General features: G+C 37.9%; 1 protein-coding gene across 2 annotated transcripts in view; it reads right to left on the bottom strand.

Annotated features, from left to right (window-relative positions):
* Positions 1-1,846: 1,846 nt before the first annotated feature.
* Positions 1,847-27,682, bottom strand: part of dhx15 (DEAH (Asp-Glu-Ala-His) box helicase 15) — a 103,789-nt gene continuing 77,953 nt past the window's right edge. For both annotated transcript variants that reach the window (XM_043693906.1, XM_043693916.1), the window contains exons 7-14: positions 24,067-24,153; positions 22,577-22,726; positions 21,361-21,469; positions 19,063-19,254; positions 17,689-17,811; positions 9,102-9,292; positions 6,432-6,601; positions 1,847-2,516 (exon numbers count right to left, since the gene is read on the bottom strand). In XM_043693906.1, the coding sequence (XP_043549841.1) occupies positions 2,399-2,516; positions 6,432-6,601; positions 9,102-9,292; positions 17,689-17,811; positions 19,063-19,254; positions 21,361-21,469; positions 22,577-22,726; positions 24,067-24,153 (1,140 nt within the window). In that variant the 3' untranslated portion in view covers positions 1,847-2,398. The remainder of the gene's footprint in view (positions 2,517-6,431; positions 6,602-9,101; positions 9,293-17,688; positions 17,812-19,062; positions 19,255-21,360; positions 21,470-22,576; positions 22,727-24,066; positions 24,154-27,682) is intronic.

The raw sequence follows: 27,682 nt of genomic DNA, 5'->3' as shown, positions 1-27,682 counted from the left end.
TGCTAGCAGTGTTCAGAGTAAAAGGTAATCAGCTTCTGAAGTTCCTTAAGTTGGAATGGGTATTTAATCAATCAGTAACAGAACAAATAAACAACAAGTCTATAGTCAGAATACTGATGTCAACAACCATTTTTGATTTATACCAAAGCATATCAGTGTTTCAATAAATAAAGCTTATGTTTCATCCAAGCTGTTTATTAGTATAACTGTTCCAATTATAGGAAAACAATTGTTCCAATTTCAGAACTGGCCTAGTTGCTAGCACTAAACAATGTATATCACTTACCTTAGTCTCATTTCTTTTTCATATTTTCTGCTCAGGAGGTCCACCACTTCAATTTAACAGATAACATTTACAGTTGGAAAGATTCACCAGAAAGAAAACATTTCCTCCAGCACATTCTGAATGGGAAACATTCTGCGTACAGTATTTTACTAACATTTGCTGTTGTATTCCTTTTGAGGGAAAAGGTAATTTGGATAAGTCTGCAGAGAGGCAGATGCATGACAGTATTTTGCATCATTCTTCACACAAGGAGGGAGTAGAGATACAGAATACGATAAAATAAAGAGAAACCATGCACCAAACAGGTTGTCTAACAAGCCAAACGTTCCAGGTAGGATGTTTCTCAGGTTGCTGAGGAAAGCAAATGGGGAGATGGAAAAAGCTTTGACCACAATTTTTCACTAACTCAGATATAGTTGAAGAATGATGGATTGCAAATATTAGACCCTAATTCAAAAAGGCTTACTATCCCTCTGCCTGTCTAACTTTCGTTCTCTCTGGATTCCACGTCCATAATGGGACATATGGTTTCTTTCTGTTCTATATTAAAACTAAGAACCTCAAACACCTCATTCTTATGATTTTAACTGCTGAGTGAAATGTGAATTCTGCCCTTTACTATTGTCTCATACATGGAGGAAGCAGCAAAATGGAAGGAAATTGTTTCAACTTTTCCAAATGCTAAAAGCTCTTCAAAATCTTGGCTGCCCCACACAAAAATCTTTATCATTTTGGTCTCTCAAAACATATTGGCTTTCTTTCACAAATATACATCTCCAAGATGATATCAAACATCAGCTATATGAACTGACTGCACCTCCCATAGTTGACAAAGATCAAAAAAGGCCAAACTCAGCATAAGTTAATAAAATATACGTGAAGTTGAAGTGATCAGCAGACTGGCCTCAAAACAGAATATTGTCAGGAATAAACCTGCCTCTTTTGTACTATTTTTTTCACAGAAAGTGGGTAGGCATGCTAGTATTTATTGCTCTTCTCCAAGTGCTCAGAGGGCAATTCACAGTGAACCATATTGCTATGGGAATGGAGTTACAAATAGGCCAGACCAGGTAAGGATATATGGGGATGCCATCGTCTTCAAGTTCCCTTCCAAGGCACTCACCATCCTGACTTGGAAATATATCCTTCACTGTTGCTAGGTCAAAATCCTGGAATTCCCTCCTTAATAGCATTGTGGATCCACCCACAGCAGATGGACTGCAGCGGTTCAAGAAGGCAGCTCACCACTACGTTCTCAAAGGCAACTAGGGACAGACAATGAATGCTGGCCAGCTAGCGACGCCCACATCGCCCAAATGAATAAAAAATACTGAAATGGGCCAGATGCCAATGGAAAAATTACCATACAATAATGCTGTAACAGAGGACAGATAACAGAAGTTACATGTACTGAGCAAGAATAAAATCACTTAAGGTCAAGTGCCATTTATGCAATTTCTAAAACAATTGCTTGGCTTACCTGAAATATATAGGGAATCAATGATTAAAATTTATTTCAAACTACCTCATTTTTCAATAAGACACCATATACACATAACGTAACTTGTCACTATACCTTTATTTAAGTCAAAAATTGGTGTTGGGAAAATTCAGAGGTGCCTACATATAAATTTTCCAAGTTCTTTGAATCTCTACAACTTTCTAGTAAGAATGTCAACATGGGCAGGATCATGCAGTATGTGGTTGAGAAATACATACTTTAATTGCCAACTCTGAATGACTACAAGAAATTCAGATAGGATTGCAATAATGATGAAACTCTTTAAAAATTAACAGTTACAGCATTATTCTGAAACCTTTGCCCACCCCAACCCCTTAAAACCCAACAGGGTTTGTGACAAAAGTCAACATAACAATAAAAAAGCCACATAACACCAGCAACATACTATGTTGCTCAACACAGTGTTACACAACCTGTCATAAACAAGGTTTTTTAAAAAATAAAGTGAGGAATTGTCCAGCCTTTTGAAGAAAACATCCATAGGTTTTCCTTAATAGACAAATTAAATTTGTTATAATGGGCAGAATCTGAAGTCCATATTTCTTCAATATGAAATCTGCATTGGTCTGCTTTCCTACTTGAGAATTACTTCAGTATTGAGAATATTCCTTGGACTGAAGTTTGCCAATTATACGTTCCAGTTGTCTTTTGGCTTCGCACTGGGGAAAGTTGCCCATTTCATAGTATTGAGGAGCAATTTTCACTAACCTGTTAAAAAGGACAGATTTTGTTATCTCTGAACATTTACCGATCAGACGCAAGACAATCAGCTGACAGCTTGAATTCTGATATTTGCAACTTGTGCACTCCCTAGATAGGTACAGTACAGTCATGACAGAATACTTGAATTGACACACATGAAATCAAAAATAAACACAGCACAATTGTAATAATAAAACACTGGAGGAAAACAGCTGGTGAGAATTCTGCAACACTGGATTCAATAAAGGACACCACAGAATGGTTTTCAGCTATAATTGCCCATGAGGGAAAATAAGGGCTGGAGTGCAGGAGTAAAGAAGCTACAAGGGAATGAGGCAGCGAAGAAAGAGGAAGTGGTTGGACAGAGAGGAAGGCTGCATAAAAAGATGGACATAGAGGCTACGAAGGAGAGAGAACAGTTTTAAATCTGTTAACAAATGAACACTGAGGCAACAAAAGCAGGGAAACTTGAAATTGCTAGAGATAACGAATTGCCTGCAATGGAACGAAGGCTGCGATATTCAGGAGCTACTACATAGGAACACTGCAGTCAATGCTGATGCAGTGAACATGATTAACTGTTAAACTTGAATCTGAAACAAGGATTGGAGACACAACAAAAGGGTGGCAGCTACCTTGTTAACAGATTCCTTTGAAGATGCAGTGGAAACCAGTTAACTGCAAATATACCAATCTGAGAGGAGCATTTAGGCGATGGCTTTTAGTGTGTCAGTTTTAGTGCGACATCTGCTTTGGTTATTTAGAAAATAAAAACTCATTTTCATCGTCTTGTAGCAATTTAAATCTGTGATGCCTAGGCAGTCTGCACTCTCTTCTAACCTCTGGACTTTAAATGCAACAGAAAGTTGACCATTATTGAATATTTTCATAGAATTCCTACAGTGCAAATGCAGGCCATTTAGTCTATCTAGTCCACATCAACTTCTGAAGAATGACCCATCCCCCACACTATCCCTGTAACTCTGCATTCCCCATGGCTAAGCCACCTAGCCTGCACATTCCTGGACACTATGGGCAATAAAGCATGTCCATTCCACCTAACCCGTACATCTTTGGACTATAGGAGGAAACCAGAGCATTCTGAGGAAACCCACGCAGACACAGGGAGAATGTGCAAACTCCACACAGTTGCATAAAGGTCCTTGGCACTGAGAGACAGCAGTGCTAACCACTGTGCCGAATTCTTCTGGTTCTATTTCTGTTGGGAGTTGAAATAACCCATGTGTTAGCACAGATACAGAAGCTAACGTTACTAAGATTGTGTCATGTAATAAATGAGCTGATGAGACTGAAAGTGGAGCTCCTGAAAACCAAAAAAGTAGTACTCAGGGAAAAAAAATGTCATTGTGTCCCCTACTGGAAGGGCATTTAGTAGAAATAGGATCAAGAAAACTGGAGGCAAGCCCTGTGGAAAAAATGAGATCAGAGAGAATGACAGAGATAAGTTAGAGAAAGAAACAAGTTGAGGACAAGGGCAGGGGATGAGCTTGGCAAAATGTGTCCTAGTGGCTCTGGAAAGGGATGGGAATAGCAGCAGCCACTAAACAGACAGTCCACAATCCTCTTAACAAAATAATCCATGGACTAGTCGGTGGGCAGAATCGAAGGTGGAGGCAAGATTGAAGATGGATATTTGCAACAGATTTTCAATTCAAAGTAGTTTCAAAAAAATCATATGGCCTGGAATTCTAGTCTGATACGACCAATGACAAACAAGATATCACTGAAAGGCAAAACAGGTTTAAGTGGCTAAATGGCAAACTCCTGTTCCTACATTTTTGTTTTCACTCTCTTCATGGCTGGAATACTATCAACAGCAAAACATGTGAGGAGAAACAATGCATAAATTGCTATTCAGGTCCCTTACATGTTTTTATTTATCTTTCCTGCTTTATTTTTAAAGGGTATTTTATTATTACTTCCTATAACCTTTTCAGTTCAGACTATGTTATCACTTTTTTTCCAGTCTTGGCAGCTGTTCTTTTCCTTTCTATTTCTTATCTACAGCTTACTATTATATCCTTCAACCCTATCTACTGAAGTTCTTTCTACAAGAGCAACTTCTATCTGAAGTACAAGACTGTGGTAATTAACTTTCTGTGCTTATGAATCAGAAGCCTGGATATTACTGCTGACTAAACATTATCCTTGACATAATTTCCCAAAGCAAGATTTTACTAGGTTCTTAGAGCATCGCATTTGTAAATAGTCCAAAGTCAGGTTTTTTCTACTGCATTTTTAAACAGGATGACGACATAGATTTATTTTTAACCGCAAGGTTTTCTTACCCAAGGAAGCCTATAGAACAACCCAGTGAAGCACAGAAAAACCTAGATCACCATATGCAACTTACATCTACTGATTTCTGCAATTTCATTGACATTCAGCCACAACTACAGATCCAAGCAAATTCAACATAAAAACACTATAAATTACACAGTCTCAGTCATTTAAATGTGATTGATCACACTGTCTTCAGCCCAATTATAGCTATTTAGTAGTAACTAAGTATCACAAGTGGATAGTTTTAATGACCATTAGGAAGATGCGCCAGCAATGGTAATCATAGGTTTGAGCATTATAAAAGCTTCACTTATATAATTTTCCCCACTTTTTAACTTTTCCATTGACTTGGTGAAACAGTAAGTATAAAACACTTGAAGCAAGCCTGCATCAGCATGACCAAAGCAATGACTCTTGATGGTTTATCATTTAACTCTTCTGTCATATTAAAAATCTGCTGTTGACGTTTTTTTGGTCTAGGTGAAACCACTGATGTAAAAGGTAGAGGTCAACAATTATTATTTGGTCAAGGTAAGTAATTACATTCAAGCCTGGGTTTGGAGCTATTTTATGTAGAGTACAGCACGGAAACAGACCCTTCGGTCCAACTCGTTCATGCCGACCAGATATCCCAACCCAATCTCGTCCCACCTGCCAGAACCCGTTCCATATCCCTCCAAACCTTTCCTAATCATATACCCATCCAAATGCCTTTTAAAATGTTACAATTGTACTAGCCTCCACCACTTCCTCTGGCAGCTCATTCTGTAGACATACCACCCTCTACACGAAAAAAGTTGCCTCTTAGGTCTCTTTTATATCTTTCCCCTCTCACCCTAAACCTATGCCCTCTACTTCTAGACTCCCCGACCCCAGGGAAAAAAAACTCTATTTATCCTATTCATGCCCCTCATGATTTTATAAGCCTCTAAGGTTACCGCTGGAAATGTGTTGCTGGAAAAGCGCAGCAGGTCAGACAGCATCCAGGGAACAGGAGAATCGACGTTTCGGGCATAAGCCCTTCTTCAGGAACTTATGCCCGAAACGTCAATTCTCCTGTTCCCTGGATGCTGTCTGACCTGCTGCGCTTTTCCAGCAACACATTTCCAGCTCTGATCTCCAGCATCTGCAGACCTCACTTTCTCCTCTATAAGGTTACCCCTCAGCCTCCGATGCTCCAGGGAAAACAGCCTTAGCCTATTCAATCTCTCCCTAGAGCTCAAATCCTCCAACCTTGGCAACATCCTTGTAAATCTTTTCTGAACCTTTTCAAGTTTCACAACATCTTTCCGATAAGAAGGAGACCAGAATTGCACACAATATTCCAACAGTGGCCTAACCAATGTCCTGTACAGCCGCAACATGACCTCCCAACTCCTGTACTCAATACTCTGACCAATAAAGGAAAGCACACCAAATGCCTTCTTCACTATCTTATCTACCTGCAACTCCACTTTCAAGGAGCTATGCACCTGCACTCCAAGGTCTCTTTGTTCAGCAAGTTCATTGCCATAATTTAAGTTTTAATTTTGGCATCCAATATTAACTAATAAGGCTACAGGCAGCTTTCAACAAAATAAAATGCAGAAATACAAAATCTGTATTGCTGAACCTTACCATTCAGGTTTGATATCTGTACAGGTGCGGATGTAATTTTTAGTGGTAAGTACAAATTCATTGTAGAGCACCCACTCAGGTTTGTGGTCCAGGACAGTAGAAGGATGAAGCTGCACAACCTGGTTATCTTTCACAGTCAAATAGTGGCCTGTGCGTTCCAAATGAGCCACCTAAAACAAAGACAGAAAATAGTCATTACTCATGACACAGAATACTGGTAAAAATCTGGGGAAGGGGTAGGCAGGATGGAAACAGAAGGGAAAAAAAATCTTTTTGTGCATTTATTTTTATACAATGGTTAAAATTAAGTTATAAATTGAAACAGCAATTAAACTAATTGGGCAAAATAAAATAACTTGGAACATTCTCTGGGATATGTACTAATCCTTGCAAGGTATAAAATGAATGGTACAAGCCAAACATCTTAGGATGTATTAAGAGCATGTCAATAAAGCAAACAAACAAGTTATCCTGCATTTTTTGTGTAGCACTGAAGCTTCCAGTGTGAATAGCATTTATTCTTTAGTGCATATTATTGTCTTAATTTGATCATATGTAACTTTATCAAGTTAAATCTTTCTCTTTCATATGAAAAACTATGGAACTTACAGAAAATCTTATGACCTTTCAATATGAGAAATGTTTTATAACTTACTGAAGCACGAAGAGTGCAGTTCTTACAAGATATTCAAATAGCTTGACAAAAACTAAACAATTCAGACATTCACAAAAATTACTTTCCACTTATCTGCCAAGTGTCCCACTTACACCACAACATATTTCTGACCCTACAAGGACCTTGTTACATCACTGTCAAGCCACAGAGTCCTGCTGAATTATCAATATTTCCCGTCCTTCCGAGATGCATGAGTCACAGCTTTTTGAATAACTTACATCTATTGCCATGCTTTTTAATTCTGATGGTAGGTTTTTAAAAAAATTGATGCCATCTACTACTCAATTTGCTCCTATCATTCATTCTAACATGTGCCTTTCACTTGTGTTTCAGCACACCCACAACACACCGAGAAAAGCAATTAAAAACAACAGATATATAATAAACATAATCTTTAACAATTCAATAATCCTGTGCAAACTTGGCAGTTTCCATTTCTACTGAAGGGCAAATAACGTTTTTAATTATATTGAAGTAAAGCAATTTTTGCCAGACAGGAGCTTCTTGTGATTATATCAGACCCAATTTAACCAGCTCACTCATCAAGTTCTTAGATATGGTAAAAGAGAGGCAATATCAGAGCACAAACTTTTGATTAGGTAACTGATAACTCCTTTCAAATCTGCACAAAATTTCTTTGAATGAAGGAATCCTTTGTAAATGGATTGGTAATCATGATCTGTAAAACAGAGGATACACTGGAGGAGAGAAGGACAGCAAAATAATGGAGAGGGGTGTCTGACCACCTCTCTAGCCACCGGTTTATTCCTAGATGGTCACTTACTTCACCCACATGCGGTTGGGCCTTGTACTGTTGACCCATCCTAGAAAGGATCTCCAAATACTCATTTAGTAATAATAGCACATTACTTTTCAATGCAAAAATTCACATGTTTTATTAGTGAATCCCTTGTTATCAAGCTATATGAAGGTCAATAACAAAGCTTCAAAGAAAGAGAAGTTTCAAATGAACCTATAATGGAAAAAAAGAATGGAAAAAAACCCTGCACGAAGAAAGGTTGATAGTATATTTCAAAATGGAGACCTACATACGGACCCTCACAACTACATCAACAGCTTAAATTTCACCTGGCTCAGAGCAACAAAAAGTCCTAATTTGTTTTGATTGTAAAAATATAAGCCAACAAATTTTTCCATTTATTGCACTCTAATTCTGAATTAATCAAGTAGTTATGATCAAACTAGAACTACTGATAAGTTCTCTTCCAATTCCAAAATATAAAATGTTATAAAAGCATTGCCACACAAGTCTAGATTATAGAAGTATAAATAACCCCATCCAATTGAATTGAATGCATTAATCAGTCATTATCTATTTGAACTGTGGAATAGCTTAGAGGGACTTAGTATGATAAGATCAGTGAGAGATCTAATACCTACACTGAAGTTTTAAGTTCAGTACAAAATGATAATCCCAAATCCACAAAATAAGTTTCTGCACACTACTTTATACTTTCAGGTGGTTTGTCTTCTGAAAGTAACAACTCTTAGTAACACAAGAGTAGACTGCTGCATCTGATGTTGAACTGGTTTTCATCCAGCCAGTACTCTCCAACAGATAACGGTCAAAGAATTTTATACTTGCTAGTCTCAGTATTTGGCAAGTCTCAAGCTCCTCACTCTGATCTCCTCTTAATATGCAACTTCTATGGCAATTTTTATTTTAAATTTCATTCCATTAGAGAGACACTTCAGCTCCTTTGCCAATATTCTCCATTCTTTCATTTTAATCTTCCTGCTTCATCTTCTTTCATCACAATTTCCTCCTGAAGTGCTTTTTTTGTTTCAAAAGAAAAATTTGTTCCCATTAACAGTTTGCTTCAACCACTGTGCAAATAAACAACTAACATATGTAGCACTACGCTCCATTCTACAGCCAGAGATTTAATGTTTTAAATGAACAATACAGACTCCATATGTTGAATTGTACTATATTTCGCAAAAATTAGGAACAGCAATCATTTTCACTATACCTGCATGAAGTAACCAGAAACCAGTGCCTTTCTAATATTTATGTAATAATCTCGACTTGTGAATTCTGTACTCCTCCGAGGCAGATTGAACCTGTCCATGATTCGTGATAATTGTTGACGTACATTGTCAGCAGACATCAAGGATCTGTAGTTAATGAAGTTGTCATAGCACCATTGAACCGATTCATGGTCTAAAAATAAAAAAAAGAGTGTATCATGGTTAATATAAAAACTGCAATTAAATTCTGGCTTTATAAAGCAATCAAAAAGCCACTGCAGCATAAAAATAGCCCTTTTAATGCAATGCGCCCATTCACGTCATTAATTTGCAAGTACCCAAAGCAAACTGGTGCCTTGAAAACAATTCATTCTGTTGTGAGGAAGTGCCAAATGGAGGGAAAGTACTTTGCCACTGGCACAAGGGAAAAATCACAAGAACTCACTCTAGGTGTTTTCAAGTTCTTTTCCCTAATGTCAGGTTTCATAAAAGTGTAACTACCACAGGCAGATCACCTATTCATTCAGTCACAGCGATGAATGACTGAATGCAAACCATAAAACTACACAGCCACACTTGACAGTTCGTAAGAAAAATGCTATTAGAAATTAGATTAGCCTCAACTAAAATTAGCCACAACTACTGCGAGCAAAAGCCAAATTTAATAGTTTATACAACTGCCAGGTCTGAAATGTCACGAATCCTAAGTGGGGGAAAGCAATCAATTTGCTGCAATTATTTTGTGATACTGACAATTCTACTTTTTGGAAAACTTTACCAAATTTAATGAAGGGATGAAACAATACTCTGAATTTAAAGTCACAATTCTAATTATTTGACAATTAAATTCTTTTGTGCTAAATGATCATTTTGATGGATTATTTATTTTGCTTAATTTGAGCTACTCAAATTTATATTTTTCAAAAACAGCAATATTTATAGAGTCAATTCACTAAATTGATACTACAACAACAGATCCATGTTGATCATGGACTTCCTAATATGGATGGAGGAGTTTTCTACAAAGTCCAAACAGAATAAAAACACCAATGTCCAAACTAGCAGGAGGTGCACCTTTGCTCACAAGGTCATCGTATTACTTTCTCTCTAAAAGAACACCATGGGGATTTTAATGTAAGTTAAATCACAAATTGCTGGAGCAAAGCACTTTGAGTGCTGTGATTATAAACCCAAAAGCAGCCACATTTGCTAAAAATTATTAGATACTGAAAATATACAAGAAATTGTGAAAGCAAGCCTGGACTCAAAAGGTAGAATCTCAGATTGTACTATAACCTTTTATGTAGTAGCCTATCAAATACCTCTGGAAAACTAAGTACAAATCAGGAGCAGGAAAGGCCATTCGGCTCTGCTCCACCATTCAATATGGTCACAGCGGATCTTCTCTCACAATCCAAATGCCCACTTTTCCTCCATACAATTGATGCTTCTAATACTTAAAAATGTTAACCTCTCTCTCAAATATACTCAGTGACCTAGACACCACAGCATTCTGTGGTAGCAAACTCCACAAATTGGCCACCTTTGAGTGAAGTGTGAAGAAACGTTTCCTCATCTCGTCCTAAATGGCCTATCTTGTATCCTGAGACTGCGACCCTTGTTTCTCGACTCCCCAAACATCCTCCATGTATATAGCATGTCTCACCTTACTAGAATATTTTATGCTTCCATCAGATCCCCTCTCATTCTTTTAAATTGTAGTGAATACAAACCCAGTTGAACCAATCTCTCGTTTACCTGTCCTGCCACCTTTAGGTAGGGAAACCAAAACTGTACACAATAGTCCAAGTGCAGACTCACCAAGACCCTACGTAACTGCTGTAAGACACCCCTATGCATTTGCAATGAAGCCCGATATACCATTTGTCTTCCTAATTGCTAGCTGCACCTACCTGTTTACGTTCACTGACTGGTATACAAGGACACAAGAGCCCTTATACATTATACTGCATCTGTATTATTATCACCCCACACACAACTCGACTAGATTGGCCTGAAGCCTCCTTGCATCCTCCTCACAAACCTGCCAGCAAACTCAGAAACAAGCCATTTGATTGCCAAATAATCCAAATATATTAGTTACCATTAGGGAAGCTAAAAGATCTCAAAATATTTTAGCGCACACCTTTATAAAATATTTTTCTCAGATGGCCAGGGAAGATGCACACAGTGAACATTCAGACCATATAACCATAAGAAATAAGAACAGCATTAGGCCATTCAGCCCCTCGACTCTGCTCACCCGTTCAACAGGATCATGGCTAATTTGACATTTCTTGCATTCACTTTCCAGCCTTTTCCCCATAACCCTTGATTTCCCTATTGCTCAAGTTACCACAACTTCTAGATCTGTCTCACTTTAATTTGAAGTCATCATGCAGTACTTGCGTTGCTTGCTTTGGTCTAAACATGGATGCATGCTGCAGACAAATGTAAAATAAACTTGTAAAAACTGAAAAAGCCCAATGAAGAACTCAAAGGTCTGACAGTGCAACTTTCAAACACTATGCTAAACAGAACAGATAACCCCTGAACAATTCAAGTACTAATGGGCCATGAAATACAAGAAAACAAAGTAATGCTGTAAGGAACTGGGGTCTAACTAACAGATGGCATGTTGAATGCCCAGAATATACAGGACATCATGAGACAGAAATAATCAACTTGATAAAGCACCATTGTAAAACACATAACTTTATTATGAGCTCCATTGATGGGAATTTAGGCTTTATAGCAACAAGCAATTGTAATTTCCTTAGAGATGGCTTGTTTTTGCTTTATTCTAACAAAGGTATTACACTTAATTAAGATATCTCCCACTCAACACTGTCTAAGCTGCGTGCGCAGCTGTTCCATGTTTCAGACACAGCCATCAGCATCGGCAGCCTCCAGGTGTCACTGCCATGCATGAGCCCTCTGATACCTGTGTAGTCGGCAAGAAAATAGAAGGAATGCTGCTACCACTGATTTTTTTCAGTCATCTTTTAAAAAAGCAAAATGTCTCCATTATTCCAAAATAGCCTAACAGCCTTAACTGGAAGGGTACTAAAGGGTGATACTGCATGTACAACAGACTAGGTGTTGCTAAATTCTTTGGTTTATAAGCTCAAGTTTGTTTTATGAACATGGCATGCAAAAATGTAATGCCACACTTTCCTTTATGGCAATCATCTGAAATTAGTGTGAAATTTTCCAAAATATTTCAAGGTCTTCGGGAAAAAAAACCATGGTTTGTTTCTGACGTAGGCAATGCCTTGCCTGAGGCAGTGGCAAAGGGCATATTTATTAACGAAGGCAACAGATGGAGGAACCCAATATAAATTCAAAATTTGTGCTTTAAGATTGGATGAATTATCTTGTGATCTTCCATTTTTACAGTTTTCATGGAATGGTAACCAGTTTTTATGTCCACAAAATGCTCGGGGGTCATCAAGTGGCCAACTTTCTGCTAATATCTAATGTGGTCTCTTTCTTTATAGGATGAAGAAACCAACCATAAAACTTCACAGTGGTAAAGGTCCAATGTCACCATTCAGTCATCTGGTACAGGAGTGAACTAGCAGAATGGTGCAGGTTCTGGGAATCAAGCAGGACATGCTGAGCAGCACCATCCATCTACAATATTCAAAGATGTTGCATGCTCAGCACATGGTTTCTCTGGAACCCATCGATCTCAACTTAACTCTTATGCTTGGCGGACATTGTGAAAGAGAAAACAAGGTCCGAAGAATATAGAAGAATATGTGGGTAAAGTAATTATGCCCTGTGCAATTAATGGCACATTAGTACATTAGCATGTGCTTCAACACAGTCTAGAATACATTCAATGCAGGTGATCATTAGCGAAGACCATCAGCAGTAGGGATTTTTTTGTCTTAACAGCAATGAATCAGTTTCTTGGAATGTAAAACGTTCAGAGCTGACTTACAGTTATGGCACTTGCTAATATACAGCCAACTGAAGCATTTAACAAGGTGCTTGACATGTGAGGAGGATCATTGTACCGATGAAAATTTCATTTGTAACTTGACATATAATGTACAGCAAGTAAACAAGAGCTATACTGGCAATCTTCTAAAAATGACTTATGCCCTACAGAGCAATGGAACGTTTTCTTTATCAGCACTTGAATCACACGGTGTTTGAAAAATTAAAGTGATCACAATAATTTAAAGTCAAATCAAAAATTTAAATTGCCATACAACTTATAAAATGGGTCAGGAATACATCATGGATTTTGTTGAAACAAAGATGATGCAGTGTTACTTTTCTAAAGTAAAACTGCATTTATGGACTGTTCTGTTCTGGGGCCTCAACCGTTCACCATATTTATTAAGATCCATTGTATTATGGAACTATGTTTGCAATTTTGCAGATGATACAAAAATGTGACATTGTAAGTAGTGCAGAAAGAAATAAAAAATTACACTAGGAATAAGAGGAGGTTAAGTGAATGGACAAAGTGCGAGGAATGGATTTAAAACAGACAGAGATCACATTTTGATCTAAAAAGAATAGAAGTGTGTAGTGCTAAATAGTGAAAGAAATTTTTGCAATGGAACTCAAAAGAAATTTGGGGGTGCATAGATATCGATTAAAGATGCCATGGACAGAATATAGAAAATAACTAAAGCTGCTGAGAGAATGCTGACGTTCACATCTAGAGATTTCCTTCATATTAGTTGATGGCATGTGGATATTGCTGAGAGACAGCATTTATTGCTCATCCTTAACTGCCCTGGTGAAAATAATGGCAAGCTGCCATTTGGAAACATGACAATTTACAGACTTGAACAAAGGAGGGCTAAAAGTTACGCTAATAATGATACAAAGCCATGGTTAGATGACACCTGTGCTAACTACCTTGAAGGGAGGTTATATTTTACACGTAAGGAATCTAGTCTAAATACATCGGAATAATACCTGCACAGCAAGGCTTAAGTTCCTATGAGAAATCAAGCAAACCCAAGCTTTATTTCTTGAAACTTAGAACAGCAATGGAGATATGAACCAAGTTTGAGTAATTAAAGGAAAATAATACAGTTCTCGATAGGCTGGGATGTTAGACGAGGGGACCATAGCCGAAACATTAGTTGATCTTTCAGAAACAAAAGCAGGAAGCACTTTTACATGGAGTAAAATAGAAGTTTGGAAACTCTCAGCCACAAACAGCATTTGATGTAGGATGAGTTAAATTTAGAATGGAGATTTAGATAGAGAACAAAAAAAGAGGACACAGGGTCAAAGATGAGTATATAAGTGTTAGGACACGCATCAACCATGGATTTAACTGTTGTTAGACACAACTGTGGAACAGATTTGAAGAACCAAGTGTCTAGCCCAGACAATTGTTCTTTCCATTCATTTATGAAACTAAAACCATTGTAGGCAAATATAGCAGTCAATCTGTGCAGTGCAAAGCCCTAGCAAGCCATAAAATGATAACTCATCAGGTATTTGGTTCTTGGAGATATTAACTGAGGGACAAATATTGGTGAAGGGAACAAGGAAATTATGCCAGCTCTTCAGCAAGCAGTGCCATAGTATCTTTTCCACCTGATTGAGCTGTTAACATTGCTCTAAGAGAGAGAAGGTACTTCCAAAAGTGCAACACTTTCTCCATAACATACCAAAGCAACAAGTTAAATTAATACTTGCATCCAGAGCATGGACTGTCTTCATGACATTCCCACTTTGGAAAGGACAGTGTACCTGAATGACTCAATGCTAATATCACAAAAACGTATGTTAGCATTTGTTTTAAGTATTAAATGTTGATCAGGGCAGATAGCTCAGCTTGTCTTCTCAATGATGTGGGATTTTTAAAACTCTTTCCTTTAACCAGAGCCGTTTAGTTAAATGCCTCATTCAGAAGAAGAAACCTCTGACAATGTAATACTTCCTTTTTAACTACTGCAGCAATTATTGCCACAAGTCCCTGGAGTGGAACTTGATTAACCTTCTGATTCAGAATGTGCGCTGCCAACAGGCCAATCTGCCATGCAAATGTTTTGTTTCTAAAGAAAAGGTTTCTGTTCAGTTAGTTACAATGTTTCCCTATGCAATATTGGTGTTCTATAATTAAAATATCTAGTCACTCAAGCCACAGTAAAATGAATACAGCAATCAATTTAAAATTCATAATAGCAAACAAAAACCCAATGGAAATGAACAAAATAACATGCTAACACAAAAACGAAAATGCTGGAAATGCACAGCAGATAGATCAACTGGATGTAAGCTTGTTCGCTGAGCTGGAAGATTCATTTTCAGACATTTCATCACCATTCTAGGTGACACCATCAACGAGCCTCCAGACGAAGCGCTGGTGTTATGGCCCCCTTTCTATTTGCGTTTAAGTTTCCTTGGGTTGGGATGTAATTTCCTGTTCTTTTTCTGAGAGGGTGGTAAATCCATTTACCGCCCTCTGAGAAAAGAACAGGAAATGACATCACTACAGGAAATACATCAACTCAAGAAAACCTAAACACAAATAAAAAGCGGACCATAGCACCGGTGCTTCACCGGAAACTCACAGATGTTACCTAGTATGGAGATGAACATCTGAAAACAAACCTTCCAGCTCAGCGAGCAAATTTACATCCATAACCTCAACCTGAGCTACAAATCTTCTCAAAACTGACTAAGATAGATCAACGTATAAAAACAAATATTTATTTGTGCATAAATTCTTCCTTTTTTTCAGAAGCTGGTCCATCTATTGTATTCTCCCAACCCCAAGGTTCACCATACAGTTTCTGAAGTCATCAAGGGGACTACAAAAATCAAGAGGCTAAACAATTTTGGATTGTTAACAAAACTACACATTGCAAAACCAACATAAAACAATTTCTCCAAATGCTGAGTTGAAATTAAAATCAAAGCAACATTTGGGAATTTCATTGGGGAAAATGAGAAACTTCTAACTGATCATTTTGTTAGATTGGTAACAAATAACACAAAGAAGAGTCGCTATCTCTTTGAATTAATAATGAGCTATTTTGATTCAAATAAAGAACAAATTGCAAATGATCCAGTTCAAATTAAGTAATTTAAAATGAAACACTTTTTCACAAATTCCAATCCTAATATTTTTGCTCTTCCTTCATTTCCCACCTACTCAGTCACTGCCATGGTACCTCTGGCCATGCTTTCTGTTCCCAACGGTATCCATGTGAACACAATCACTACATCACCTCATCCCTCCTCCTTCCCCCTGTCAAAGATACAGCTTTAACACAACCCCCCATTTTCTCATCGGTGCACAGCTTCATGGTAATATCATTCAAATTTAACTTCCACATCCACACTAACATTATCCAGCTCTCTTTTGCCACAACTTGTCATTCAACCTTCCCCGCTATCACTGTGCTGTTGGACTATTTATCTGTCATACTATACTCTGGGATTTCTTCACTAACGCTGTCCACCTTTCCCTCCATTTGGAAGGCCCAACTCCCTTGTTGACCACCCTTCACTGTATCCCCTCCCCTTTGGTTTACTGTCTCGTGTTGTGACATGTTTGTAAAACGTATCTCAGAATGATATTTACTTTAAATATGCAATACAAGTATGCAGGTTGTTCAACTTTGATTTGAGTCACCAAGTCAAAGGGCACTCCGCAGATGTGCATTCCCACACAGAAAGATACCCTGGGAATTGCACTGCATTTGTACAAATGTCTAATTTTCCAATTATTTCAATGCACTGAAAATCGAGAAACATGAGGGGCTTTATGGTTTTCTAACTGTCACAATCTCCAAGTGCTGCTCTGTGCAGCAGTGTCCAACCCTAAACCCAGGCTTGTGCAGACCTCTAAACAAATTTCCAACCAAAAAGAATCCAAAGAATTCTTGAGTTCTGTCCAGTTTGAGCCTAAATATGATACTACTAGTTTCAAATTAGTTACTGCAGGGAAAACATTCCTTATTCAATTTATGAATATCCTGGTTTTAGTCTCAAACATTTTCCTATTACAAATTAGACTGCAAGTAGTACAGCTATACAGTTCTGTGTTCCTTAATGAGAATTGGAAACGGTTATGTACTGAAAGAAAACTACTAACACAAGTGCACAAGTCTATATTTGCAGTAAAGTTGCAAATGGGAAACACCGCCTCCACTCAATAGCTTAGTGTTACTTGCCTCCCCCAGCACCCTCAAAAGCTTAAAGATGAATCCAAAATAAATTTGAGATTTACTGATTTTTTATGTGATTAAAAGTCAGAATGTTTTTACAAGCAAGTCTCAGAAGACAGGTGACAATGAATATCATTGATAGTTGATATATGCAGTCCTGTAGAATTAGTAATTTTAAACAAAAAATGCCAATATAAATTTGCTTCAACATTCAGTTTTATGAATGCAGTGATCTTCAAATGAAGTTCGCTTTAAGTAATAAAATAGGCACACAGGCAGCTGCACACCAATTTCTTGTTGAACTATTCTCAGATGTATATGCTGAAGTTTAATATTTCAGAGCATTTTTTGCTACAAAAGCTACATGAATCCACAAAACAACTCCATCTGAAGATCTGCACTTGATAAAAGGGAAGTACAATTTACTTACTCTGCTTGAAAGCATGGTACACGTTGAGCAGGGTCAGGTGATCTCCATCTATATGTGCGAACCGCATCTTGGCTTCGTCCGCTGCTTTCTTAGCTTCCGTTGGGCGAACAAAACACTGTGGGACTAAACAATGTTGGTATGGGCCCAACACAGACGCCCATATGGATGAGTCACTCATTCACAGACACAGGAACAAGGCCTAGCTAGGTCAGTTCAGAGAGCATTGGGCAGGGCATGATGGGACATGGTCACCAACTGCATCTTGGACTGTCTACTACCTTGGCTTGGTACCAAACATCAACACCTACTCACATCTGCAAGACAAGAGTGTTTCAGAAGCTACACAATTACCAAATTTTAGTGAAAAAGGCGGTGCATAGGGCAATACAGAACTATTATAATGTATTAACTGAGTGCCTTCTGCGAGCATTTTCCTAACCTGCTAAATATGTAACCATAAAATGTTTAAGTATTTTAAAGTGTTCAACAGATGACTTGAATCTCACCCTTGCAAATAGGTTAAAAACCCAAGAAGAACAAAAGGAAGCAAGGGTGAAATTCTGCCCTGCCCAGCTGCTCTGAATCTGATTTAATCTATTTAACCGACACAGAGTGCGAGTCTGTTGTCTTGCTAAACATTACTTACGAAAGCGTCATCAGGCCATGAATGGTTTTGTATAAGCATTATACAGGATTGAATCAATATTATTAATGAAATACAAAACCACAAGTTACCTCAGTAAGCAAGTGACCAATGTTAAGTCACAATGAGCATTAGCGCTGCTCATTTCTGTGAAAGAGCTGCGCCAAAATTAACCGTAAATCTACCAAGCCACGTTACTTGTTTTGAAGCTCAATTACATAAATAAGGATTTAAAATATGCCTCTTAGCCAATTACGAACTTGCACATATTTTGTCAGTCTGGAGCCTTGGGCAGTAGGTTTGTAAAATTACTCTCTCGAATTAAAATTCTAACACTGGGGGAAAAAAATGTTTCTTGTGCATAGAATATTAAAGCTATTTGTGCTGAACAGTCCCAATATTCATCAACACCACCTTCACTAAGCTTCTTCCTCCTTTGCTAAACATGATTGAACAGAACAAAATTATGGGCAAATAGAATATTAGAAAATGGTTAAAAAATACCTGAAAGTAAGCATCAAACCTGAAAAATTGTAATCAGAATTAATTGCTTGACTTCTATATTCCCGAGCTTAAACTTTCAAAACTTCAATAATTTCTTTAGAACATTCAAATTATTTAATTTCGTTTGCTAAGTATCTAGACAAAACATCAATCTAACAAATCCTGCTCAATAATCTACTTTGTCTAACTGCAAATCATGTTCTGACAATTGCATCCCTGCTTATTACCTGACAACATTGCAGTAATGGAGAGAATCTCATTTGAACAGTTGTGTTCACAGCTGGCAATAACCATCTTGGCCAACTGTGGATCTAAAGGGAATTCTGCCATCATGGACCCAAGTTCCGTCAGGTCTCCATCATCATTCAGTGCAGCAAGATAATTCAAAAGCTCCAGGGCTCTCATCAGTGTCTCTGGGGCTGAAAAGTAAAATATATAAAATTAGATATACATTGATTAAATTTTTTAAAAATTACTTTAGTTACTATTTGATCTCCCCAATACGTATAAATGTTTAGATACGCATCTTTACAAGGTGGTCTTCTGTCTCTCCTGAATTCATTGTGGGCAACTTGACACTTACATTAGACTATTTGGCTTGCGCTAATACAAGTTCAAAAGCACTTCTGACAAGTTAGAGGATAATTCCATGGACCTGAAGGAAATGACTGTCTGCTCTAGCTTGATATTTTAAAAAAAAACCTTAAGAACAAATATTCACAATAAGGATTACATAGTGCGGGCAGGATGGTGATGATGATTATTTGGGAGTTGACATTTGCCACTTCACCAGGAATATTCATTGCCAACAAATATGAGAGCATTATAAAACATCAATCACTGATGTCTTCTGGTAAGCCACCAGATTCATTTACATAAAATACAAACATGCCTCCAACTTTGGGAACATTTTGCTCTGCACACACAATATGCTACTATCACTTCAAGGCTGGAAAATTTCACCGGTTACATAAGTTACTTTCAGGTTCTGTCAACTTTCAATGAACAGTTTTCTCCAATCTTTTCTCGGTATTCCTGCTGGTGTAGTCATTAACCTTTAGTGTGCACTGGGCTCCAAGGCAGTACTCATAATTCAAGTCAAAATATCAGACTCGACCCCACCTCAGGGATGCAGCATGTTAACTAAGCTAAATAAAAACCAAAAGCTACGGATGCTGTAAATCAGAAGCAGCATCTATGAAAAGAAATCAGTGTTAGCGTTTCGGGTCCGGTGACCCTTCAGAGGGAGGAATGTTAACTCTGATTCTCTTCACAGATGCTGCCAGACCTGCTGAGCTTTTGCAGCAACTTCTGTTTTTGTTTCACATTAACGAGGCTGATACTTCACTGCTGCACTGTGAATATTTCATTGTCATGTTACTGATTTTCATATACAACATTAAAACATGATTTCAAATGCCTGCTCACGTTGATGTTAACAAGAAAAACTCCAAAGCATTAATGAAGAGAAATCTTTTTTGATCCTGTCCACTCAGCAGCTCCTGAACATTCAATTACATTATCATAGCTGAATCCCCTACTATAAACATCCGGGGGGGGGGGGGTTACCTCTGACCAGAAACTGAACTGGACCAGCTTTATAAATACTGGTTATAACAGCACTCTAGAGCGCTAGGAATCTTGGAATGAGCAACAGACCTCTTGACTCCCCAAATACACCATCCAGTAGGTAGCGTGATGGAATAATCTATTTCTTGGAGAGGTGCAGCTCCAACAACACAAGAATCTTGACACCATTCAGGACAAAGCAGCCCACTTCACAGGCACTCCATCAACAAACATTTGCTTCCACTACCTCTGACATAATAGCAGCAGTGTGTACCAAGTACAAGGTGGGCTGTAGAAATTCACAAAGGGTCCACCTTATTATTCTCCATTGACACCAGTTTGAAGAACAACAAAAAAAGAATACCATCACCTGTAAGCTCCTCATTCAGTCTGTCATCATCCAGACATGGAAATATGTCGCCGGTGTCACTGGGTCAAAATCCTAGAACTCCATGTCTAACAGCATTGAGGGTGTACCTACACTAAATGAATTGCAGCAGTTCAAGGGAATACTTCAACTATCGTTTTCTCTAGGGATCGCCAATAAATGTTGGTCTAGCCAGCAAACACCCACATCCCACAAATGTTGTGAGAATTTTCTATTCCTCATTGTCCTGCCTTATGAGGGTAATTTCCTAGCATCGAAGCACTTCATAAGAGAGAATGATCACAAATAATTCATATGTAACCTTTTATCAATATCTAGAATGATATTTTTGAAGTCATGAACATAAACTGCAAAAGGTATAATCTGTAGGCTTGGAACAAACCCAAGATAACCCAAACTCCAACAGCATTATATAGATGCAATAACAACCTTAAAGTTAGGACAAACTAAATAGGTTTGAAATTTGTAAAATAGATCTGAGAGGAGGTTTGGTAGTGGATAAAACTGCTATAAATGTTTCTATAAACAAAAGTAGAGTGGGAGAGACATCATTTGACCAGCTATTTACCTGGTGGATCCATGAAGTCAAAGTGTACCAGGTCATCAATGCCAAGTTTCTTCAGTTGAAGAACTACAGAACCCAGGTTTGACCTCAAAATCTCTGGGTAAGTATTGTCCTGTTAATTTAAATAAAACAAGCCAAAGCTGAAAAATGTTGAAAAAGCTAACACAATCTCCAGTATGCACAGAAAAATAATTTGCAATTACTTAGCCACTTTAATGTAAGGAAAAGTCACTGCACACAATAATTACAGAACACAGTAAAACATACTACGCTAAAATCAAACCATTAAACAGAGATATTAACACAAATGATCGATGAGCTTGGTGAAAGACAGAGGTTTTAAGGAGCAGCTTAAAAAGGGGACAGGAGAGGTGGAGTGGTTTAAGACGAGAATTCAAAGCTTGAAGTCAATGCCGCTAAGTCAGGGTAACCAATGGTGAAGCAATTATATTCAAGAGGTCAGAACTGGAAGAGCACAGTTATTTCAGAGGATTGAAAGGCTGAGAGAGATTACAGAGATGGGAAGAAGCTTGAAATGAAATGAGAACTTTGAAAATAAAGATACTGATTAACGGGGCGTCAGTGTGGGCTAACAAGTACAGGCATCATGGGGAAACAGGACTTGGTGCAAGTTCAAATGCTGGTGACATAGCTTGGGATAATCTCAAATTTACAGAGGGTAAAAGTGGAGAAGACAGTCAAGTCTCGAGGTAACAAAGCCATGGATAAGGATTTCAGCAGCAGATAAGCAGAGACAGGGACAAAACTGAGCCATTATGGAATCTTCATTATTTCTTTCCTGTGGACATGTGCCTTCACAAGAGGACCAATGATGCTGGCAGCAATACCTACAGCTTATGAATGAATTACATTCATTTTATAAAAGGTGATCAAATCTGAAAGATAAAATGATTGAGACAGATACAGCAATATGTGGAGGCATTTTCAATTCAAAGAATAATGATGAATCCATAGACAAACGTTTTTTGGCACGTCACGTAGGTGAGAAACAAAAAATCCAGATAGGGTGGGAAAAAACAAATTGCAGCTCCACTTTATGCTACACTTACTATATATCCACACATATGCATTTCTAACTTTGTGACAGATAATCAGAAGATGCAAGCAATAGATAAAGCTGCAAAATCACAGGTGAAGTTATAATAAATCTATGGCATGCCATAAGATGATACCAATTGTAAAATGATATTAAACCTGCCTGCATTTCAGTTTTATAGGCCTTTTCAGTATAGAGTCTAAAGCACTTTCCTGGTCTGGTACGACCAGCACGACCAGCTCTTTGCTGTGCAGATGCTTTGCTGATAGCAGTCACCAACAACGATTCAACTCTGATACGTGGATTATACACCTGTGGATCATGAAAAGAAAGAGAACAAAAATTGGAATGCATATTAGTAGTTCAAGGGCAAGGAAATATTTTCATCTTTCATGTAGTCAAATGTGAACAAAGCATTAGTTTATTAAAATGCAACATCAGATATCCATAACAATGTAATGAGTAAGATCATTTTTAAAAAAAAATTCACTTCCAGGTCCATAATTTCAAAAGTAATGTGAAAAAGACATACATCGACAACAAACTGTCTGTACCCAGCATCATTTTCAAAGTCTTGACTTGCTTACTCTTTATGCAAATTCACCATCTCCAATATTACCATATATTTCCTACATTCTAGCAAAGGCTCTGGAGAAAAAGAAGTTAAAAAGAACCAGACACTGAATAAGATTTAGCTTTAAATGGATTTTTACTCTGATGAACAAGATACATTTATTCAATGGTACACATAATATTGTGAACGGCAGGAATATGGAGTTCAGACATGGTTTAACCATGATGCCACATAGAACAGGCTCAAACAACTGAAAGGTTTATTCCTGCTCCTATCTATGGTACATAAATTGAGAAAAATAAACCATACGCTCATCTTCAGGATGGTAAAATTAACTGTTATTTTAAACTATAAGCTCTGTACAGTTCAGTAGGGATGAATCATCGATTGCTCAGTATTTATTTTTAATGGCATCCGACGGAGGTGGGGATGATACATCACGTCAATTTTTAAAAACTGTTAGACAATAATGAAAAGTAAAACTGTAATGGTCCATCGTAAAATAAAAAAGGGTAATCCTGTCTAGCTCTGGGCTAACTCTAAAGCTCTAATAAAATATGCCAGAAGATCTAAACTCTAAATCCATATTCATAATATATTTAAATCCTGATGATTCACATTAATGTTACATCTAAATATAACTTTGCAAGATGCACAATTCAATAACCCTTCTGAGAAATACTTGGGATTTGTCAACCATCTTCTTTAGATGGAGACACGAATGCACTATCCACCTGGGAATTTCAAGCACATATTGGGTCAGATATCAGCTGTGGACAATTCTACCGTATTATGTTAAAACAATAAAAAATGGCTCATACAGATTCTGGGATTTGGAGCTGCCAGCACCAACAGAACCCTCAGATAAAGCACAAAAAGTCTACTTGCCAGACTAGGATAAGGAAAGGTCAAAATGAAAATTGAGTTTAGTGAAATGCTCATTATTTAACAAATGATATTTACCAAGAAACATGGGATTTCAATAGCAAGGACACCATGGAATTCTAGTCAAAGCAGTGACAGATAAGGGGATGGAAACATTTATTCAAAAAGGCGCCTTTCAGGGTTAAATACTTGCCTTCTGTTTAGCGAAGCCTGGATCAATCACAAAGACAACGCCATCAATAGTGAGTGAAGTTTCAGCAATATTTGTGGACACAACAACCTAAATACAAATAAATAAATCAATAAATAATGAGAACTCTGAAAAATTTCTGAACAATTCCAAGCTGTTCATATCAATTAAATAGTCAAGTATCAACAATAAAAAAATCAACAAGCCAAAATCCGTCAAAAATGAAAATGATCTGCAATAGATGTTTTAATTCCTCAGGAACATTAATATTTTATAAAATAAGCACATTTGGTATCTACAAAGGGTGGCCTCAGGCAGAAAATCGGCATTAACTTTTACACACACATCTATATTTTGATACCACCTGAGGCTGATGAAATTAGTCATGAAATATTGAGATAAATCTGTTTCTTGACAGCTTACTCATGGAATTTTCCAAACAGGAGCAGACCATTCACTCTCTTGAACTGATCCACCATTCCAATAGATTATGGTTGATTAGCCTGCTCAATGCTGAGCCTGTGTATGTTATAGAGTGCTCCCACCGTACTGTCTGATTACATTCCGTCCCAGCTCCCCAGTCTCTGTGCTCCCATGCCTTCAGTTTGAACAAAGAGGTTTATGTACTGTCTGAAGAGGCCAAGAATATCTGACAGACTGACCCTCCTTACAGATTTCAAGGCCAGAATGAGGAAAGATGTAAATGTTTGGAAAGCAGCATTCAAAACACATGGAGACAAGCAGGTGGATTGGTCCCCTAATACACCCAAGATTCCTGGGAAAATTCAATCATGGGTGTGAAAAGAGAAAAGTAATCCTATTTGTAGGATTGGCGATTTCAGTGAAGTTTGCTCATTCAATCAGAGGCAGGCTTACAGGTCAGCCACAAAATAGGAGAGCCCCTGACCATGACTGGATAATCACTGAGGAGAGTCGAGTCAGTGAACAAAGCTGCACTGGAGGCCACTGCAGGGATAAAGTCAGAGGGTTGGAGTGCAGGCAGTGAGACAAGGGCCTTGGATCAAAGGCTGAGGTCCTGTGGGGTTTGGGGTGTTGCAAGGATGGAATAACCAACTAATTGGGAATTATGAAAACTTGAAATTACCAAGGTAAAAAATTCCATGGACATTTATGGGTGGCATGGTGGCTTAGTGGTTAGCACTGCTGCTCCACAGCACCAGGTACCCTGGTTCAATTCCTGCCTTGGGTGACTTGAGTATATGGGTTGGAATATTATGTTGAAGTTCTACAGGGTGTTGGCGAGGGAGGGCTCTTCTGGAGTACTATGACCCAGTTCTGTTTATCTGTTACAGGAAGATGATTATTAAGCTGGAGAGGGTTCAGAAGATATTTACCAGGACTTTGCCAGGAATGGAGGTTTGAGTTATAAGGAGGCACTGGAACTTTTTACACTGGAGTGTAGGACATTGAGATGTGACCTTACAGAAGTTTATAAAATCACGAGGGGAATAGGTAAGGTGAATGACGTGTTTTCCCGAGGGTGGGGTATTTCAAGACTACAGGGCATATTTTCAAGGTGAGAGGAGAAAGATTTAAGACAGACACGAGAGGCAATTATTTTTAAAATAAAAAGGGAGGGCAGTGTGTGGAATGAACTTCCAGAGGAAGTGATGGATCGGATATAGTTACAACATTTAAAAAGACATTTAGATAAGCAAATGAATAAAAAAATGTTTCAAAGGATATGAGCCAAGCACAGGCAGGTGGGACTAGTTTAGTTTGGGATTATGGTTGGCACAGACTGGTTGGACCGAAGGGTCTGTTTCGGTGCTGGATGACTGACTTTCTGTGTGGAGTTTGCACATTCTCCCAGTGTCTGTGGGGGTTTCTGCCAGGTGCTCCAGTTTCATTTCACAAAGGAAAGACATACAAGGTTAGGTGTATTGGCCATGCTAAATTTGCCCGTAGTGCTCAGGGATGTGCAGGCTAAGTGGGCTAGCCATGGTAAACACAGGGTTACAGTGATATGGGGGACAGGGGCTGGGTGTGGATGGGATGATCTTTGGAGGGTCATTACAAACCTCTCAAGTATCCTCTCAACTTGCATTTTCCTCTGAAAAGAGCAGATATTTGTACCTATGATACTGTAGTAATCACAATTTTTTTCAGACATTTCTTCAGTAAATAAAACATAAGTACAATAATTAGGGATTAAAATATTATCCTCAATTTAATAACCCAGGAATCCTTAATCTGATGTAAGCAGGCTCTCACACAGATTCTCTGCAGCATGGTACAAATAGGTCTTTCAAAACAAATTCCCACCGTTTCACAGATTCTCTGAATTGCTGATCTGTTCAATTCTAACTTGCAAAAACAAGAATTATTTGATCTTTGATAGGTCATGGAACCCAAAAATCCTGAAAAGATAGCAACTCTAAAGTTAGTTCACCCATTCTCCAAAACCCTGAGCCTCAGGAATTGTGCACAAAACCATAATTTAAAGCAAGAGTCAGATTGAACCAATTTAACTGTAATTTTGCACAAACAAATCATGCCTGTGGGATTAATTGGTACCAGCTTACACCATCACCACTGTTGTGTTTCTTAAATCAGTGACTAGACTCAAAGTGATATTTACTGAAATTGGTAATGTACATCTAATTGGTTTTCTATTTCCACAAACCAGTCACAGCAATTCAATTTATCTGCTCAATTTTTCCATTAACCTGGGAGGCAAGGCGAAGTTGTCCATTTCTTTTCTCTGCTGGATTTCCATCAGTACATTATCTTTCCTTTCTCCTAGATGTCCAGGGAATCTCACAGGATGGCAGCTTTGGGACCAGAACAACGGCTTCTTCATGCTTAGATCACATTTCGCTTCATGGACAGGGTTTGGGAGTGAGTCACTTCTAACCATATGCCCACAAATGAATTTACATAGATATTAAACAAAGAATAACACAGTTCCAGCTCAATGAAGTTATGTTGGAAAGTAAGAGCCAATTTATTTCAGCTAAGCATCTACCTGTCCATCGAAGTCAACTGTATCATCCAGAAATCTAGATTCGAGGACACTATTCATTTTCAAAGAGGGTATTTTTAAAAAAACTCTTCCCACAGGAGCGTTTATTGATGAGCCTGCTGATAAAATAATTAAATGAGCGAGAACCTCCAGTGTCTTGGGAAGAGAGGATATGAGAACTGAATTGGTGAGAAAAATCATTGGGTCTACTGTGAATATCTCGTTCATGGCTCACGTTTTACTTAAAATATATAGTATTTAGCTTTAGGAATTCAACTTTATAAAGGAGGAAATAGGATAAATTCAACTAAAACAAATGTTAAGGCTATTGAGCTTAAAACAAAAAAATGGGGTTGCACTTAAGAAGTTAACAGCTAGAAAAGGTAGGATCAGAATCAAGGCAGAAGAAAGATTAGAGTGGTGCTGGAAAAGCACAGCAGGTTAGGCAGTATCCAAGGAGCAGGAAAATCAACATTTCAGGCAAAAGCCCTTCATCAGGAATGAGGCAGCTGAACTGTAGGTTGCATCTTTAATGCTTGTAATAATGCCAGTCCAAAGTGATTGACTTTGGAGTTAAAGCCAAATTAATTAAATGTATTCTGTGAAGTCTGAAAGGCTGAAAAAACTAATGAC

This window comes from Chiloscyllium plagiosum, chromosome 1, assembly GCF_004010195.1.
Source record: "Chiloscyllium plagiosum isolate BGI_BamShark_2017 chromosome 1, ASM401019v2, whole genome shotgun sequence".
Taxonomy (NCBI): domain Eukaryota; kingdom Metazoa; phylum Chordata; class Chondrichthyes; order Orectolobiformes; family Hemiscylliidae; genus Chiloscyllium; species Chiloscyllium plagiosum.
This window is presented reverse-complemented; position numbering and strand designations above follow the sequence as displayed.